The sequence below is a fragment of the Channa argus genome, chromosome 20 (assembly GCF_033026475.1).
Source record: "Channa argus isolate prfri chromosome 20, Channa argus male v1.0, whole genome shotgun sequence".
Classification (NCBI taxonomy): Eukaryota; Metazoa; Chordata; class Actinopteri; order Anabantiformes; family Channidae; genus Channa; species Channa argus.
Window position 1 is genome coordinate 20,866,139 of NC_090216.1, and position 20,040 is coordinate 20,886,178.

At 39.7% G+C, this 20,040-nt stretch overlaps 1 protein-coding gene across 2 annotated transcripts in view; it reads left to right on the top strand.

Annotated features, from left to right (window-relative positions):
• The first annotated feature begins 1,352 nt into the window (after positions 1–1,352).
• LOC137105265 (neuronal-specific septin-3-like) overlaps positions 1,353–20,040 on the top strand; it is a 65,831-nt gene continuing 47,143 nt past the window's right edge. Inside the window, exons 1-2 of one of the 2 annotated variants that reach the window (XM_067487215.1) lie at positions 1,353–1,556; positions 17,534–19,084. In XM_067487215.1, coding sequence (XP_067343316.1) covers positions 1,502–1,556; positions 17,534–19,084 — 1,606 coding nt within the window. In that variant the 5' untranslated portion in view covers positions 1,353–1,501. The remainder of the gene's footprint in view (positions 1,557–17,533; positions 19,085–20,040) is intronic. The other variant, XM_067487213.1, reaches the window with a different exon arrangement.

Below are 20,040 nucleotides of genomic sequence, written 5' to 3' on the forward strand. Positions count from 1 at the left end.
GTCTTATAAGTTATGTGTTGAGAGAGGGTCATACAAGTATGACATGAATTGCTCCATAACTGCCTTGTCCAAACCACCGGTCTGTCCTGCCCCGAATATAGACCTGGCTGTTTTCAAGGGAGTGCCCCTTGTGTTTCATCTGCAGCTGAAAGACAGTAACTCTAAGTTAGATTGTCAGAATAGTAAACCTCTATGATTTTTTTATCCTTCTGTGCACGGTAGAATCAGGTGTTTAAATCAATGGGATGACCATCAGGTGTGAGTCTGAGAGGCCCTGCCTTTTTTTAAAAAGAGTAATCTGAGTCCTCACAATCAAAGTCTGATCTTGAAAACACAGGTTTGTAGAAGTGTGTCACGGCTCAAGCAAAGCAGATTTCTGAATAGCTTAGAAGAATTTGTGATGCACCCTAAGAGTTTGGACTCCATCAGTTGACAGTCAGGCAGATTATGTATAAAATGGAGATCATACAGCACGACTGTTACACTTTCTAAGAGTAGTCATACAGGAGGTCTCTCTTGCAGTTTACACAATCAGTGTCCAAGAGTCCACCATGAGGAGAATACAGTGGTCAAATGGAGAGCTGCAAGGAGGAAGCCCCCACTGTCCAAACAGAACATTGCTTTCTGTCTACAGTTTGTTCAAGGACATGTGAATAAAGCGGAAGGTTGTTGGAACAATGTTCTGTGGACAGATGAGACAAAAGTAGAACTTTTTGGTTTGAACAAGAAGTATAATATGCATTGCAGTACAAGAACCTTGTCCCATCTGTTAAACAGAGTGGTGATAGCATCATGATTTGTTTCTGCTTTGTATCCCAAGCTGATGTGCAGGGGATGTAACCAGTTACCACGTTAGTTGAAGTTTTTTGGTCACATAATTTACTGTCAGTAAATAATGTGCTGTCAGCACAGGTTCACATTACTTTCTTCAAAGACAAATATTAAAGAGTAGATAGAGATTTCTTTCTTCTTCAGTTAAGTTGTTTTATTTTGTTTAAGGAGTTGTGTGAAAATCCAATCATGCTTTATATCATATTTATCCAAAACCTACAATTCTAACAGATTCATAAACTTTTAAGCACCACTATATTTAAGACTCAATGAGTGTTTATTTACTAAAATCTGCTCTGACCCTTATCCCATTACCAGGTGAGTCCATACACAGACACTCCGGGAGGAGAGAGAAAGCAAAGAAAGGAGAAATCTTTTTTCCAGGTATTGCCCACAGGCTCCACCCTCTTCCAACCCCCCACCCACGGAGTTCAGCCTGCAGGCAGCCTAACTGGGGGGCTGGGCCGACACTCCTGTGGTTGGTCGTGAGGACAGAGCCACACGCGCACGCGCGCACACGCAGGGCGCAGCGCAGCTCACTGGGCTCCCTGCCTACACACCCCGGACGACTTAAGTGGGTTTTCTTCAGTTTATCTAATTCTCCTTCAGAGTGAAGCTTTTCCTTCCCTGACTTGCAGCAGGAGCAGGGAGCCTTCTGCACGCAGACGGGATGTCGGAACTTTCTGTCAATGACCACCTCGAAGGGATTTTATCAGATTTTGAAGGTATGTTGGCTGTAATATTAAATGACTTTATTGCTACCTGGTTAAACCAGCTGCGGGGTTTTCTGCTGCAGTCTGCTTCTTTTTTTCTGTTCTCAAACAAACTTGGAGGGTCCTGCATGGCTGGAGCGCGTAATGCTTTCTCGTCGTATGTTTAAAGTCCATTTCGACTACAGGGGCTCCAAAACATATGAATACATATTATGTTAGTGAGCACACCACCATTAATAAATTGTTGATTTGTAGTTGCTGTTAGTTTTTTAGGTATGTTAGGCCAATTTATGGCTGTTTTTTAACAAGAATTTTAAAGATGTCTAAAGGGAAATTAGTTTGGCATTTTTTTCCCCACATATTTCTGATATTTTAGAGACCAAACAGTAAACGAATTGTCAGATTAACTGATAATGGACATACCTGATAATTCCAGTCCTAGTAAATTTTTGAAAATTTGAAAAATAAATTGAAATATCTAAAAAGATAATTAAGCTATCTTCAAAGCTGTGGAATTCTGATCTGGAATTCACATTTTCAATAAGCAGTTTTCCTATTCCTATTTCCTATAAGTCAAAGAGAACTTCTTAGCAGTCAAACTATAATTACAGATATGTTAAATTACAGTTTTGACAGTCTGGTTTGGTTTGCCTTTGAGTGAAACTAGAGTATAATCACTGGAGTCAGATGTAAAACAGCCCAGAGAGGTAGGAGAGCAACACTAGGAACATGGTGCAACCAAAGCCCAAAGCAAAGCTTTCTGTGTGCAGACTAGGCTCCTCTATGTGTGTGCATACATTTGTAAGAGGGAAAGAGAGACGGGACTGTGTGTATGAAGTGTAACCCATCATCAGACAATAGTATCTTTTAGAAGCAGTAAATTCAGCTCTATGAATGAGCTGGCTGCTTCAGAGACTCTGTTAGATCTCAACTGGTTCACTCCTTTCTTGGTTTATGGTACACAGTTTAAGCTCCTCAGTTCCTTAAAATTATATATGACTTATCCTTTTTCTTGTGATTAATGATGTTTTAATGAGTGGTGTATCCAATCTGGTAATGCATTAGGCTAAATAATTATTTACAGAATGTAAAAAGGCAATATGCACTTTAAAATATTACTTGCTTATATACAAAATATAAGCCTTAGATTTGTACTTTTAACACAATTAAATTCAATCTCAATTAAATATGACATCTTGTGTAAACCTTTGTCTCGGTTTGGTACTTCATTGAACTACTAGAGTAGTAGTTTGAACTTACAAATGTTTGTTTGTTTAATTAAAATGGTCTGTTGTGTCTGTTGCATTTACTTAATTTACATATGTTAATTTATTCAACATTCTTAGAAGTTCTGGGAACTTAAGCACCTACTAGAAAAAGTCTCAGTTCAGTAATAACTCTTCAAACAGAGACAATAGACCATTGTTCTGTGGCTAGTTAAATGAACAGCGGTTTTTCGTAACTGCCGCACTTATGTGTCTTAGTCTCCCATCACACTGTGGATGTGCCAGCCAGACTTGCAAAACACTGCAGTTCACCATTTGTTCAAGTGGTTGTTCAAATGTTATAACAATGTGGAGGCTTCCTGGAGTAGGAGACAGCTAGGTTTTTATAATTGTCACGACTGAGACTGTGAGAGAGAGAGAGAACGGCACAGAGATGTAGAAAGTAGGGAGACAATGCTACTCAGCCACATCTATAGCAGTTATGTATTCACTTATCTATAGACCTACACCGACAGTTAGAGGGACGAGACATACCGAGAAAAATGTAAGTGTGAAGCTTGAAGGACCCACAAAGGCAGGGTGTCATGAAATAGGCGAATAAGGATTCGCCCAGAATTCATCCCCCAGTCCCGAGCCCAGATGAAATGGGAGGGTTGTGGCAGGAAGGGCATGTGGTGTAAAAAAATCATGCCAAATCAACGTGCGGAACATGTTCCACTGTGGCAACCCCCTGGAGGGACAAGCCGAAAGCCATTGATCTTTTTGAAACAGGAAAAAATATAGAAAGAGAATGTGTATACTTAACTATTCGAGTAGTCAAACTATTTGAGGCTTAGGAGGATAAAAACACTTAGTATGGCTTCAGGCTCAATGTTGTTTCTTGTATGAGCCTATGTGCATCGTTGATCAATGATCCTCAATATATCCACTCGTTAACAGGCATCTTTCAACTGCTTTAAAACATGCTGTTATAAAGAGTATAAGCTACATGGATAAAAGTTTTTTCTATAATTTCATTGCAATTACCTTTCACCACTAAAAGGACATAATTGTCAGAATTACATTTGTTGAACAATATGAAAGTACAGTCTTTCTGCTATTGCGCCGGGAGGATACACATAAAAGATGATGCAAGATATGCCCTTTATTTAACTCTCTATATATCTTAGCTCAACACATGGAATTTAAATAGCAAATTGGAGAAAAAGACATTAAAACAACACAATTTTCAACACAAGACTGGAGACTGTTTTTAAAGGAAAACCAAATATTCATCATTATGATTCTTCCTAACTGCTATTTTCATGTGAGGAAATTTATTTTCTTTTTTGAATTTAGATTTACAATTGTCAACAAGAACCACCTTCACTATCTCAAACCTTGAGTATGGTTGGCACTCCTATAGCAGAAGGAATTTAATTTAGTGATGCTGTTGTTTCCATGGGAAGTACAAATAGGAAGTTCACCAGGTTAGATGAAGATCAGAGTGAGCCTGGTGGCTTAGTTGTAGAGCATTAAGTTGGGATGCAAAAGGCGAAATCCTTTGACCAGCCTAGGTGAAGATCTGATCAAATCTGATGAATAGATAAACAGGGAGAAAAGGTCCCTGGCGCGAATCCCCAGTGAACTGGGTCTTTTCATCTGGCATTGCATGTTCTCCCTGTGCTGTAGTGGGTTTCCTCTGGGTATTCTGGTTTCCTCCCACAGTCAAAAAACATGCATGTTCTTTAATTGGTAAAAAAATTGCCCGTATGTGTGAATGGTTGTCTGTCTCTGTCTGGCCCTGTGATAGACTGAAGACCTGTTCAGGATGGACCCCACCTCTTGCCCAATGACAGCTGGGATAGACGCCAGTCCACCCACAATCATGAACAGAATAAGCAGTTAAAGATAATGGATGGTTGGATGGATAACAAGTGTGCTTTGCAGCAATTGATACTCACAAAGTAATATGTTGATGACTATAAACAACACATATTTATGCTAAATTATGAATAAATAGTAGCTGGTGTGACATAATTAGAATATGTATTTACAGTGTACAGGTTATTGTAGAACACAATAAATCAACAACAAAAAACAACCTCAACTTCATTTTGACTTTAACATCATACAATTGGTGGTGCATCGATTTGCTGGATTTCCACAGCAAACTATTTGTCACATGTCATACCCAGTGTATGAATGTTACAAATAGTCTCCACCACCTCTCCATTAAAGCCAATTGAGTATTTGCAGTAGGTGGGAATGCATTTCACAATATTCTTATTGCATGTTACATGTGTGGCACCCAAATCTGAAACCAAATGAAAATAAACTGCAACTGTGATGACATTTATGTTGCGAAAGTGTGAATTATGGTCTGGTAGAATGTATTGTTTGAATGGTTGAAGCTCTACATTCAGCAATGCAAGTTAAGTTGTGTGTGATTGAAATTAGGCAACAAAATTACTTATTGGACAAAGACTGTGGTTTTGTTTAAAGATAATAAACATAAATTTGAGTATAAGTAAAAAAAAAACAAGTACAAAAATTTGAGTAAAGGAGAGGAAGTGACAATGAAGAGACTTTGTTCTTCCTCAGGGTGAACTGCCACGTCCTGGAGTCCTGCAGGGACATTACAACAAAAGCTGCCCTCTCTCCAACATTCTTATGTTTAGACAGACGTTGATCTGTTCCTCTGAACAAATTAGTGTTGCCTTTGGCTATCATTGTAGTCACCACCGTAGGAGGGTTAGTTCCTGTAAACTTTAACAATTCCAAGAAGCCACAGAAATAAAAGTAAACATTTGCAAGATATTTTATAAAAAAAACATACAAAAATCTACTGAATCATTAAACAATGCTTTAAATTAACAAATGTCTGACAAGTGACATCTCTTAGAATGCAACTTAGAGGGTCATCTTTATTTCTCCTACCTTTATGTCTCTTGTGTTAGACATCTTCCAGAATTGTGCTCTGTCTGGATCAGTGAACCCAGTTCTGCCAGCAGCTTGGTTAAGACTGGTCCCAGAGTGTTAGAGGATCAGATGAACCAGATCTAAATTTCATTTGGTAACAGGGCAGTGATTGTTGATGCTGGACTGGCAAGGCAGCTGTGGAATGCTGAGGGAAAGATTGTGCCTCATTTGCAGCGGCCACTTCTGCTTTTATCGGATGGATAAGAATCACCAGCAAAAGGCAAAAGGGTTTAAGGAGCACAACTAAAAGGGGGATTTTGTGTGTGCCTCTTTGAACAAAACAGAACAGATTTGTTTCCCATTTTAAAAGTGAACCATGAAATAAGACTGACATTCAAAACTTTCAGTAGATGGAGAAGAACTGTCCAACATAATTGGGCTCATTTAAGGGCAGAATTACCTATGTGCACCTAGTGAATCAGAGGCTTAAATTTTATTATCACGGTTGATGCTTTTGCCCATAAAAGTATTTAATATCTGGTTACTGGTACTGAGTATTTACCGGCCTCACTAAAAGTGCTGTTTGTCAGGATCTCTGATCACCTTCACTGTGTGACTGCTTTGACTGCATCACCTTGTCATTTGATTTTTAGGTCAGAAACTTGTAAAAGGTAGTGACTGAAAAGTGTGCACAAATTCTGATTTAACTAAATGGGATTTGAGTGCAGAGTTTTATTTTTTCTGAATCTGACGTTAATTTGTCATTTCACAAAACATGAATGTCAACGTGAATCAGCAGAATAATGACTGTCAATCAGAGTGAACATGCTCTCACTCTTGTTTGATGTTATATTAGCTTTGTGACTGTCCCTTTCTGCAGGTGTCCCCGGCTTTGAAGCTCTGAGTTTTCCAGTGTGCAGCTACTGCTCCTACCAACCTGCCCGATGTTTTGTTGCTTTTGTTGCTCTTTTCTTTTCTCTCTCCACTTTCCACTCACCCTAACCGGTCAAGGCAGATGCTTCTTCTATTAAAGGGAGTTTTTCCTCTCCACTGTTGCCTTAGGCTTGTTCAAGGGGGAATTGTTGGGTTCTCTCTATACATCTTGACTTGACTTTATTTTGTAAAGTGGCTTGAGATTAATTTGTTGTGAATTGGCGCTATACAAATAAATTGTAATTGAATTGAATTGAATGTAGGCTATGGCAATTGTTGCCTTTTAAAAAGCTAAAAGCAGACTGGCAATTCTGGCCTCTTGACATAAACAAAGGGGTTTTCACCCAGAGAAGTGGGTTTTCTCTCAGCAGTTTAAATAGCAAAACATGATGGGTTTGTTTTGGATATACTTTATCAGTGCTAATAGGTAAACTGTTGTTCTACACAACTGCTACATTCAAGGCCTTGGGTATTGTAGTGTCTTGTCCAAGGACATTTTGAAATGGGGCCAGAAGGACAACAGTTTGTGGACAACATCTGCCATCAGAAACTGTGGAAAGTCTTGAGCGATTTGTATGTTGTGTTCCTATAAATCAGCCGAGTACAGAACATAAGCTGGGGTTTGCTTTTATGTTTTTTTTGTTGTTGTTCATCTGATTATTGATGTTTTGAAAAGAAGAAGAAAAGGAAGTGGTTGACGTTAGGCCAACTGACTGGCTATACAAGCTCTCCGTTGCAAGAAGCATGTTGCCCACTTAAGTGAACGCAGTAGGGGGTCTGAACTTCAGTGAAGGGACAGACAGGAGGACATTGGGGCCTTTGGGTGATGTGGGAGATTAGTGGAGGTCAGGGGGGCTAAGAGCTGCCCCTTATAGCCCTGTCACAACCTGGTGCTACACTTTACAAGATGCAAACCTGCAAAGATCAGAGAGGGTCCCATGACTTACTGACCGATTGACCACACACTCTCAAACAGACACACACACATAGTCCATTGTCTTTTTCCATGACTACTGCTGGTCCCCCTCTGACATTCCACTGTGCATTAATGCAGTGGAGCACAACAGCCCAGGACACAGCAGTCAGCGCATGTTTCTGGTCACTAAAATGGTTTCATGCACATGAACATACACACTTTTCCTTGACCTCAAGAACACTTCCTTGAGAAGTGGTTGCCCCCAGTCAACCTAAATCCCCTTTTCAGTCATGAGTCGGTGACACACACACACACACACACACACACACACACACACACACACACAGATAGCACTTGTTTCTATGCCTATTGCCAAGCCGTTCTTGCACAGTGGATCAGAATTTGGCAAGACTTCAGTGCAGGCTGCATGGTACTCAGACATGTCTGGAGTTGTCCCTGAAGACACACTAGATCAGTTCTAATGAACCAAGATGATGGAAAAAACCATTACAACAGGGAGAACACTAGTTTGAAAATAATAATCGTACATGTAATAAATGTATGAGGGTCAAATTCCAATAATTAGCATGAGCTACATGTAACTGGCTAACCAGCACAGACTGGAACTGAAAAATATTTTATAATATCTGTGACAGTTCCATCCTTTTCTAAGCAAGCTTCAACTACTGGTAACTGTGCCGTTAATAGGCTCCTGCTTCTCTCTAATATTGTTTAGGCAACAGATGCTTATGAAGCCAAAGGTAGCGCGAGTGATGTAAGTGCTAGTTTGGTCTTTCTGTGTGTGTGTGTGTGTGTGTGTGTGTGTGTGTGTGCTCGTGCTTGCGCTTACATGAGTCCTTAGGCACTGTGTTATTTTCACTGTTACAACATTACAAATTGCTGCTTGGAATGTGACTTCCAGATGTGCTTTTAGTAAGTGGAAGTTGGTTGAATGTGTGTGTAGGTGTGTGTGTGTGTGTGTGTGTGTGTGTGTGTAAAGATAGATGGCACAGTCAGCACTGTTTTGTGGCTACGATGTATTTATGTAGTTTTGTATTGATTTAATGCATTGTACTTTGCCTATATAAATCTTTGGTGGTTTGTGTGTCTTTGTGTGTTCTCACATGTCAACACACATGTAGTTCTCTGTGTGCTGTGTCACAGAACTTTGTGGAATGTGCCAGTTTGGGGGTAGGAATGATGTACATGTTCAGACTCGGCATTCCCTCGTAGTGTGTGTCCACAGGATACTGTCTTGTCTTCCCAAGCTATATTTCAGGCTAAAGCTTCAGGTCATTTTCTGAATTATTCATTTTGTCTACATACAGATAGCTTGCAGCCTGGACTACCTTGTTCATCTGGGTCATAAATCTCTGTTGTTGTCTAAAAAAATAAATAATTAAAAATAAATTTAAAAAACAATAAAAAAAACTATATATATATGTATATGTATGTGTGTATGTGTATATATATATATACACATACACACACACAGAGATATACAGACATGCCTGGTTATTTTATAATCGTTATTTTTTAATGAATTTATTACATTAGATGCTTTTGCACCAGTATAATTTTTATTATTTTATTTTAACTTTTTTTTATACATTTTTTAACCAGATGGGAGCACAATTTTTTTATCTTTCGAAAAAAAAGATTTAAAAACAAATTCTTAAATATCCGACAGTTATTTTTTATGTTTTTCTACAGGTTTTTCAGAAAGTTTACCCAGGGGAAAATCACTTTTTTGCTAATGTTATTTTGCTTATGAAATTTTTCTGCAGTTACATCTCATTTATTTCATATTATAGTACTTTCTTCATGTTTCTGCCAGTGTTACTTCTAATTAAAAACTAATTAAAAACACTTTTTTTAACGTGAACAGAGGCTTAAGCCTGACAGGAAAACTCAAGCCTCACAGAACAAGTTGTTTGCTGCTTGTTAACCATGACAGCCAATGTTAGGTTAACTGAAGCCAGATGACAGCAAAATAAAAGAAAAGTTGAACTTGCTTCGTGATAGAGGCCCCAGGTGATAGCAGCTGTGAATAAAGCTCTAGGGATGCTTTTTCAGGGTTGATTGCCAGACTCCTTAATCTAGCTGCCATCTGATATCACTGAGAACAAGGCCTGGGGCAGCTCCACCCTTACATTAATACATTTCTAACACACTGCTAGTGATGCTGGTGCCTGCCAGATGTAAAATTTACATCTCACCTAACCTCAAGATGGTACTTTAAATTCAAGATGGCACTAAATTACCTTACTATGGTAATTTACCATGGTACTTACTATGGTAATACTAAATTACCATACTATGGTAATTTACAGTGCAAGTCATCAATCAGTGCAAGTCATCAATCCATCTATTTTGGTGTTTTGCCCCAGAATGTTGAGACAGGCACCTTTTTTTTGTCCTTTTGACTTATCCCATGAGTTTAGGGTTGCAACAGCAGGTCACTGCATGTTGATTTTAGCATGGTTTTTATGCTGGATGCCCATCCTGATGCAACCCTCCCATATTTCTACCAGGCTTGGGCTGGGAATGCACAGCTGGGGAGGGGAATGGGCTGTTGGGAATTCAGTGTCTTGCCCAGACACTTTGACATATAGCCATAACCGGGGATTGAACCACTGACCCTGTGGTCCGTGGCTGATTGCCTTACCAACTGAGTAACAGCTGCCCCTCCCTACAGGAATTTCAAATTCATCCATGGTGCAGCCAGTAGCTTTGCTGTGCTTTTTTTTATTTACTGTTTGTTTGTTTTGTTTGTATAGGCCAAGGCCCCGTTCTCAGTACGTGGATTAACAGGTTATTGGATCTTTTTGGTGATTAAACATGATTACATATTCTTCCAAAGTGCTTGCTGTCCAAGTCTGCAATCCCTAACTTGCTCAAAAGCAGGTGTATTCTCAGGTTTAGTCAATCAGTTCATCCACACGGACTTAAGTAACCAGGTTACAGTCCACTTTCTTGGGAAAGATGATTTCATGTAAATGGGAATGCTGTTTTCTAAAATCAGGGTAGAGGATTCCTTATGAAATCAGTTGACATTAAATTGTTGTGGCAGTAAGGATTCAGATTTAATTTGTCACACAGTTTATCTCTGCACATTTGTTGTATCTTCATATTCTTCACGGTCTTTTAAAAGATGCTCTGTCATTCTCTCTTTCTGTCCCCCCTTTTTCCCTCTCGCACTTCCTTTTTTTATTCTATCTCTGTCTTTAAACTGTAGCCAATAGCCAGTGGTAAACGTGATGATCTTGTTTTCTAGTATGAATATAGAACGAGGCATATTAGGAGGTACTTTTAATGTTTTGGCCCCTCATTCATTTTAAACAGGGTTGCCAAAACATTACAACCACCTTATTATATCGCACTCCATTTGCTATGACCTCAATAATAAACAAGTATTAGAAATATCGGCATTCTGACAGTTTAAACATAAAAACTAAGCTTATACAGTAGAATTGCTTAGGCAAATTCAGTGTTTTTGCTGATAATTCTGTGTGATAGGAAAAATAACAGCAGTTAAATTTTTGTACAGATATGAATAAAAGTGCTTAAAAAGATGGCAGTGCATACAGAGGTGCAATTGTTCTTTGATCTGTACTTGATTAGATGTGTATGATGGGGTCCGGGCCATCCTGTTGACTTATACAGAGTTGATTGGCTCCTGATTTCCCCTTCACATTTAACCAATCCAGTAATGCTGTGGGTGGGACATTAAGCTAAACTACAAGGACTAACCTTTCAGAGGCCGTGTCAGAGCCAGAGCAGCTTGATTTACATTTGGTTATTTAATTCGAAATCAGATCCAACAAACAAATTAATCTGGCTTTAAAACCATTATTTCTGGAAAAAGTATGATTAAGATCCGCTAATTAACCAGGCGATAATGAGTCAAGGACTCTGTGCAATAACCTGTGTTTGCGTGTGTGTATGTAAGAGAGAGACTAGAGGAGTTAGAACATCTTTCTTTATCAGATTGAAGTGGTATTCTCTAAAAGGAGAGGATTAGGGTCTGTGAGAACAGAGGGAGTGGAGCCAAACACACACTTACACACAAACATACAGTACACATAGACAGGTAGAACAGCGTGGAGACGGGGTGCACCACTGCCACCGTAATTATTTCCCCAGCATGTGACAGGGTGCCAGCAATTACCTGATAGCAAGAGTTCTTATCTTTTGTACAGAGGGCAGGTTCACACTTGTAGCCTCAGCAAACCCAGCCAAGCCCATACAACTTTCCCCCCGAACACACACACACACAACCCTCCCCAGCCTGCTTCAGAGGCCAGGTAGGAAATGGGAGAAGTTAGGTGTTTTATATAAAGCTGGTCTGCTAGTTTACTTTTCTGGCAAATGCATAGTCAGGGTAACGAGGCCTGTGTACAGTCTGTGTTGACGTACATTTTTAGCTTGCGATCGTCCACACTAGGCCGAGTCTGTCAAGATCCTCATGGACTGGGGGGAAGATGAAGTTTACATCATGGAAACGGACACGTGAATACAGAAAGTATTTTTGAACCTTTAGGCTTAGAGTGTCCACAGAGGGGAATGTAATTAAATTGAATCCTTATCTTTCATAAGGAGGGCAGCTTTCATGTGTAGGTCAAAGTTACATAAAATATTAAAAGCTAATTCAGGAGTGTTTGTAAAATAAAACCGAACCTCACCAGAAAATCCAGCATCCAAATGGAAAAGAACATCTACACAAGTCTTTTGTTTTTAGAAATAATCAGCAAATGCAAAGGAGGAAATAAGCAGTATTTCAAAAAAAAATAACGCTTTACCTACTGCTAAGCATATAATGACTTGCCTACTGTTTTAGATGTCACTCAAAGTCCCCTGATTTAAACATGAGTAAAAATTGGTGGAAAGAGCTTTGAATGCAAGTTCAAGAATTTGCAGAAGTAGCAGCATTTTGGAAGGTAGTTCACACAAGGAAGAACTGACACACTTCTTAGACTAGTTGTCCTTTTATCCACCAGAGCTTCAGTGGAGGAACATCTGACATTTTACTTAAAGACACTAAATTGGAAGGAAAACAACTCAGTTCATTTTGTATTTATCTGTATGAATTAAACTTCTAGTTTACTTTTCTCGCAAATAAGCAAATGGCTCAAACTAGGGCTGCTGACACAAATGTTTGGCCTGCACTCTACATTCATAGGACGTCCTTCTGGACACTCGTGGACTTGGAATATGACAGTTTTTTTCTTAAAAAGAGATATGTAGTTGTAGAAAGTATCACTTTGTCCTTACAGTCTAATCATTTTTAAGAAAAATTGGATAAATCATTTAATAAAAAGAGGCAGATGTGGCAACCAAGACATACTGTGACACATATATATGGACATCGATATTGTAATAAGACCAGCCAAAAAAAAACCCCACAAACCATTCCTTTACAAAAATTACAAAATACATAATTTCTCAAAGGATGCATAATACTGTATTCCACTTACAGCAGGTGTGAATCCTCTGCGTTGTTATTATTGATCTAGGTTTAGGGTTAAGTTTGTATCCCCTTATATGCCATTTTAATAGATGGGGATGCAAACTTTAGCATAAACCTAATAAAAATGCACATTTAGCTAGTACAAAAATAATGTATTTAATGTCATTAATTTCTGATGAAGGCAAATTTTTGCACTTTTACTACTGTTGCTATCGCAAAATAAGGGTATGCATACTTTCTTTATAGTGGTCAAAAATTGTCATGGTGTGTATAAATAAGTTAAAGTAAAATAATTAAATTTAAATTTTACACAAAATTTTTATAAACTAAAATCTAATTTTGATATTCTAACAAAGGAACGATTGTACTAGCTCCATGTGCTTTGTTAAGTTAATGAAAACACCTCTTTGTTTTGCTCTTTTGCCATTTCAAAATAAGGGGATTCTAAGCTTTGCACCCAGCTTTAGGTGCAATTTCAACAGAATGAAGAAGGTCACAGCTCTGGACGACACTGGTTAGCATTTGCAGCTTTCACTTTGGCACTGTAATTATTTGTCCCTCCCCCTGTAAACCACCCACCCACTCGTTCTCGTGGTGTTTTACGCTGCAGTGGTTAGGTTTTGTAACACAAAACCCCTCTGGATGCCCTGACTGCAGCTCCGACCTCAATCCACCCTTTGTGTTTCTACCATCAAAGAAATGTGTTTGTGTCTGTGGATGCAACAGAAGAAAGACACTGTTTTAATACAAAGGAGGGATTTTATATGATCTTACGATCAAAGAATTCACATTCACGATTGCTGTTAAAGCTTTATCATTCTTGGTTTTAATTTCATAACTATAAATGTTAAACATTACAAATTATTTGTTGCTAATGAAGGAAAGTGACCTGACAACATATACAAACCAAAAATAATCAAGGATTTCTTTTTGGTTTTCATTTTGTCTTTATTCAATTCAATTCAACTTTATTTATATAGCGCCAATTCACAACAAAGTCATCTCAAGGCACTTTACAGAATAAATTTAAGACTATAAAGATGTATAGAGAGAACCCAACAATTCCCCCTGGAGCAAGCCATAGGCAACAGCGGAGAGGAAAAACTCCCTTTAATGGAAGAAACCTCCAGCAGAACCAGGCTCAGGGTGAGCAGCCATCTGCCTTGACCGGTTGGGGTGAGTGGAAAGTGAAGAGAGAAAAGAACAGAGCAACAAAAAAACATCGGGCTGGTTTGTAGGACCAGTAGCTGCACACTGGAAGACACACAGCTTCCAAGTCCAGAGACACCTGGAGAAAGGGACAGAGAAAGGGAGACAGAGAAGGAGAAAGACAACTACGGGAGAAGTGGTGACAATTGTGGGATGAGAGGAGAGGAGAGAGGGAAAACAGGAGGAAAGGAGCTCAGTGCATCGGGGGGTGGGTCCCCAAGCAGTCTAAGCCTATAGCAGCATAACTATAACTAACTATATGCTTTATTAAAGAGGAAGGTTTTGAGCCTAGACTTTAAAGTAGAGAGGGTGTCTACCTTTGTAAATTCTGGGAACCACAAGTAGGCCTGCATTCTGAGATTGAAGTGGTCTACTGCCATGATATGGTGCTATGTGGTCTTCTATATATGATGGAGCCTGATTGTTTAGAGCTTTATATGTAAGAAGCAGGGTTTAAATTCTATTCTAAATTTAATGGGAAGCCAATGGAGAGAAGCTAGTGAAGGTGAAATATGATCTCTCTTGCTAATTCCAGTCAGCACTCTTGCTGCAGCATTTTGGATTAATTGCAGGCTCTTTAGGGAGTTACTGGGGCATCCTGAAAGTAGGGAATTACAGTAGTCCAACCTAGAAGTAACAAATGAATGGACTAGTTTTTCGGCATCACTTTGAGACAGGATGCTCCTAATTTTGGCAATGTTCCGTAGGTGGAAGAAGGCTGTTGTAGAGATTTGTTTTATATGTGAGTTAAAGGACAAATCCTGGTCAAAATAACTCCAAGGTTCCTTGCAGTAGTACTGGACGCCAGACTTATGCCATCTAGAGTAACAATATGGTTGGACATCCTATTTCTGAGATTTTTGGGTCCAAATAATATGACTTCTGTTTTGTCTGAGTTTAGAAGTAAAAACATTGTGGGACATTCAGGCCTTTATGTCTTGTAGACATGCTTGAAGCTTGATTAACTGATTTATATCATCTGGTTCCACAGATAGATATAGCTGGGTATCATCAGCAAAGCATGGAAATTTATGGTGTGTTTTCTAATAATGTTGCCTAAAGGAGACATATATGAAGTAAAAAGTATTGGTTCTAACACATAGCCTTGTGGAACTCCATAGCTAACCTTTGTGTGCATGGAGGATTCATCATTAACATGAACAAATTAAAGTCTATCAGATAGATAAGATTTAAACCAACCTAGTGAAGTTCCTTTAATCACAATTTCATGTTCCAGTCTCTGTAATACAGGGTTGTTATCAATGATATTGAATGCAGCACTAAGATCTAACAGAACAAGTATAGAGACTAGTCCATTATCTGAGGCCATGAGAAGATCGTTGGTGACTTTTGCCAGTGCTGTTTCTGTACTATGATGAACTCTAAATCCTGACTGAAAGTCTTCATACAAATTATTCCTATGAAGAGGATCACATAATTGTTTTGCAACTACTTTTTCAATTATTTTAGAAATAAGGGGGAGATTAGATATTGGTCTGTAATTGGCTAAAACACCTGGGTCAAGACAGGGTTTTTTAAGTAGTGGTTTAATTACAGCTACCTTATAGGCCTGTGGTACATAACCTGTTTCTAAAGATAGATTGATGATATCTAATATGAATGTATCTATTAAGGGTAAAGCTTCTGTGAGCAGCTTAGTTGGAATAGGGTCTAGCAGACAGGTTGTTGGTTTAGATGAGAATAATTGAAGTTAGCTCAGAGAGATCTATGGGTAAAATGCAGTCTAACAGGGATTGGGGGGATCTCTCTGTAATATTTGGGGGGAGGATCTGGTGAATTCTTTCTTTAATAGCTACAATTTTATTCACAAAGAAAGTCATGAAGTCATTGCTGCTCAGAGTTAAGGGAAAACTAGGCTCAACAGAACTATGGCTCTTAGTCAGCCTGGCTACAGTGCTGAACAGAAACCGGGGGTTGTTCTTGTTTTCTTCTATTAATGATGAATAATATGCTGTTCTGGCATCACGGAGAGCTTTTTTTGTACATTTTTAAACTATTTTTCCAGGCTAAAGAGATTCTTCTAAATTTCTGGAACGCCACTTCCTTTCTAACTTTTGTGTTGCTTGTTTTACTTTGCGTGTTTGTGAACTATACCATGGAGATCGCCTCTTCTGGTTTACTGCCTTCTTTTTCAGGGGGACAACACTATCAAGTATTGTACGCAGTGAGTCTGCAGAATTGTCAACAAGATAATCAACTTGTGCAAGAGTAACATTAAAGGGTTTACTTTCCATTGTATTAACATATGGTGAAGCAAATGATGAAACAATAATTTCTTTAAATTTGTTTACAGTTTTCACTTAAGCATCTGCTATAGTGGAATTTTTCCCTAACTGCTGTATAGTCCGTTATTGTAAATTCAAATGTTTTTAAAAAATGGTCAGACATAAGAGAGTTGTGAGGAAATATTGTTAAATTATCTGCTTCAATTCCATACGTAAGGACAAGGTCTAACGTGTGACTAAAACAGTGAGTGGGTTTATTTACATTTTGGGAAAAACCAATTGAATCTAATAATGAATTAAACGCAGTGCTCAGGCAGTTACTGTCAGCATCTACATGAATGTTAAAGTCACCCACTATAATGACTTTATCTGTACTAAGCACTAAATCAGATAGAAAATCTGAAAATTCAGTCAAACACTCTGAATAAGAAACTGAAGGACGATACACGATAACAAATAATAGTGGTTTTTGAGTTTTCCAGTTGGGGTTTGAAAGGCTAAGAGTAAGGCTCTCAAATGAGTTATGTTTAGGTCTAGGGTTTATTGTTAAGCTAGAGTAAAAGATTGCTGCTACTCCTCCACCTCGGCCTGTGCTTCAAGGAACATGATAATTAATATGACTTGGGGGCGTTGACTCATTTAAGCTGACATATTCTTCCCGCTGCAACCAAGTTCCAGTTGGTCGGGGAACAGACACGTTATAATATATACTAAACAGTCACGTTCTTATAGTATGAAAAAGAGAGTTTGAAATTAAACTGACAAAACATCATTTTTGGGCCCACACTTGTTCAGAAAGTTTATTGTGTACAGGTTTATTGGCAGAGTTACATGTATGGAAAGTTGATCCACTGAAGAATCGACCCACATAACAAACACTGACCTGACTCACAATGTTAATGACATATGGGATAGCTGATGGAGAATTTTAGATGTTTATAACATTGCATACATATACATATTTGAGTGTGTCACTCCAAAAACAGGCACATGACTCAGTTTGGATGTTTTTTGAAGTATAAATGTGCTTCTTAGATGTAGAGCTGATACGTTTTAATAATACATATTTAATTTCCATCTGCCTACAGCACTGAAGAGGTCCTTTGACATTGAAGATGTGGATGACATCCCATCTTTATCCTCAGCTTCCCCCATCTCCAACCCCACTTCCCCATCTTCCTCCCATTTCTTCCTCGACCAGAGTAAAGCCAGTGATGGTCCTGGGGGAGGTGGCCAGTCCCCTTCTTCAGCCTTTAGCAACAACAACATCCTAGGTCCTGCAGCTCACTGCAAAAGCCTGAGCTCCAGGCCCGGCCCAGTCTTCAAGTCCCGTACAGTAGTCAGCAGCTTGTCTTTCAATCGAGGAACCGTGAACAAGCCAGTCATCCACAACAATGGCTCCTCTGTGACCAGAGCTGCATCCTTTCAGAGCAGTTTAAACCCTAATGGTTACTCCTTGTTGTCTGGGCCAGGCAGTGATAATGACAGTCTTCACAGCTCCACGTCCAGCCTGGAATACTCTGGAGGGTTTGGAGGGGCATCCAATCTCTCCAAGCTGGGGTCATATCATAGCCCTCCATCTCAAGAGGAATACTACCGAATCCAGCCCAAGATACCACAACAGCATCAAGAAGGAGGTGGCAATTTGAGAAGCATCAACAACCTAAAAAAGTTCTCCTCTCATGGGAGTGTTTTCCACTCAGAGTTGGACCACAGGCCAGGCAGGATGCTGGGTGTCACAGAGCATCAGGGGGTGAACCATAGCTCCATGCCTAGCTTAGACCTCCAGATTTGTGATGGAGGAGCTGGAATGATGGGTATGCAAAGAAGTGGCGGTAGAATGTCTCCAGGCTTGCGATATGCCAATGCTGATACCAACCGGAACGGCCATTGCCATAATGCCCCTTCCTTTGAGGAGGGCTACAGTGGCCCCGAAAACCACTGCCAGCAGCAAATGCCCCAAGTCATCAAGGCCCCCCAACATAAGACCAGAGACATAACACGTCTTAACAAGTTTCCGTTGGATCTGGACAGCTTAGTAAGCAGCTGCTCAGCTATATCTCCCACCAAGCTTCAAGGAAGATCGATGAGCCACAACCCTCCCAAACCTCCTCCAAGAAGTGCAGGAGGTCTCCAGCATCCCAACAGTCCACCATCCACCTCGGCCAGCCCCTCAGCTTCTCTCAGCAGCTTGGACAGTTCTTCTGACATTCCGCCCCTTTCCCTTCATCATACATTTTTGCCCTTCTCCCCACATTCTCCTACTCCCTCACAGGGCTCAATCCCTGTCCCAGAGATGGGTGGTTCCCCAGTATCCCTTTATCAAGGTCAGAGCCCTCAGTTGGGCTTTCTCCCAAAGCCCCAAGTTGTCCACATCCCCCAAACCAGCCCTTACAGCCCTTCAAGCCCCATAACCATTCATTCTTTGATTGATGGTGCAGATCATGCCAGCGATAGTGTAGGCTCAATCTTACAAAGGATCGCCTCCTTCTCCCAGTCGGCTGTGACTGACACCAGCCAAGAAGCTGTGACACACCCCACTAGAGTCCAAAGCAAGGGTCAGTTTTCATCGGCAGTTGGATGTTCCTCGGAGACAGTGCACATGTCCTCAAGGAAACAAGGGAAGAAGAAACTAGAAGGTAAGCTTGCTTTTGGAAACTGCATATTAAGCAGTTGTTAATGGCACCTTTTTTAATGTCTGTCTATGTTTACATGTTGCAAACCTCAACAAGATCACAAGACATATAGACACAGACACATACACAAAACAAAGCATACTACACTGCACTTTTCTATCTATTGGCACTCAAACCGCTTTACACTGCTTCTAATTCAGCCATTCGCACTCACACAAACACACACACACACCAATAGGGAGCTGCTATGCAGCTGGCCAACACTCACTGGGAGCAACTAAGTTGGGGTTCAGTGTCTTGCTCAATGACACTTTGACATGTGAGGAGCTGGGAATTGAACCAACAACTGCAGGATTGGTGGACAACCACTCTACTTTCCTGCACCACATTTGCCGCAACAACTGTGTGTGTGTGAATGGAGAAAGCTATGTAAAGTAATTTTGGTACAGATAAGGTAGCCAACATAAAAAGATAAGCACATGCATTAGGAAGAGCAGTCATTGCCATTCTAAACATTGGAAAGTTTGGGGTAGAGAAACATGGAAAATGTGACCCATTTGCAACACAATATAGGGAGGTCCCTTTGTGGAAGCTGGTGTGATTTGTGAGTCTATTTGTTAAAGGGGTTGTTAAACAACTGATGACATGAAGCATCATCCTGTTTCCATTTCAGTATAGGAAGAAAGGTCAAGGTTAGTGGATGAGCCTTTCAGCCACACCTACTGAATGTGTTTCCTGTTGCACTGAGCCTCATCCCACACAGTGATACATCAACCAACAACAATTTTACTTGTTAAAGTTGTATTATTGTGGCTTGTAGCAGCACATCAGCAGGTTCTCTACTTTCATTCTTGTTAAATCCTCCTTATACAGCAGAAAATGTATCCATGCTTGTCTAACATTTTTAACAGGGCTATTTTTAGTCCAACTCCTTTCAGCTGACCTTTGGCTCCTGCTTC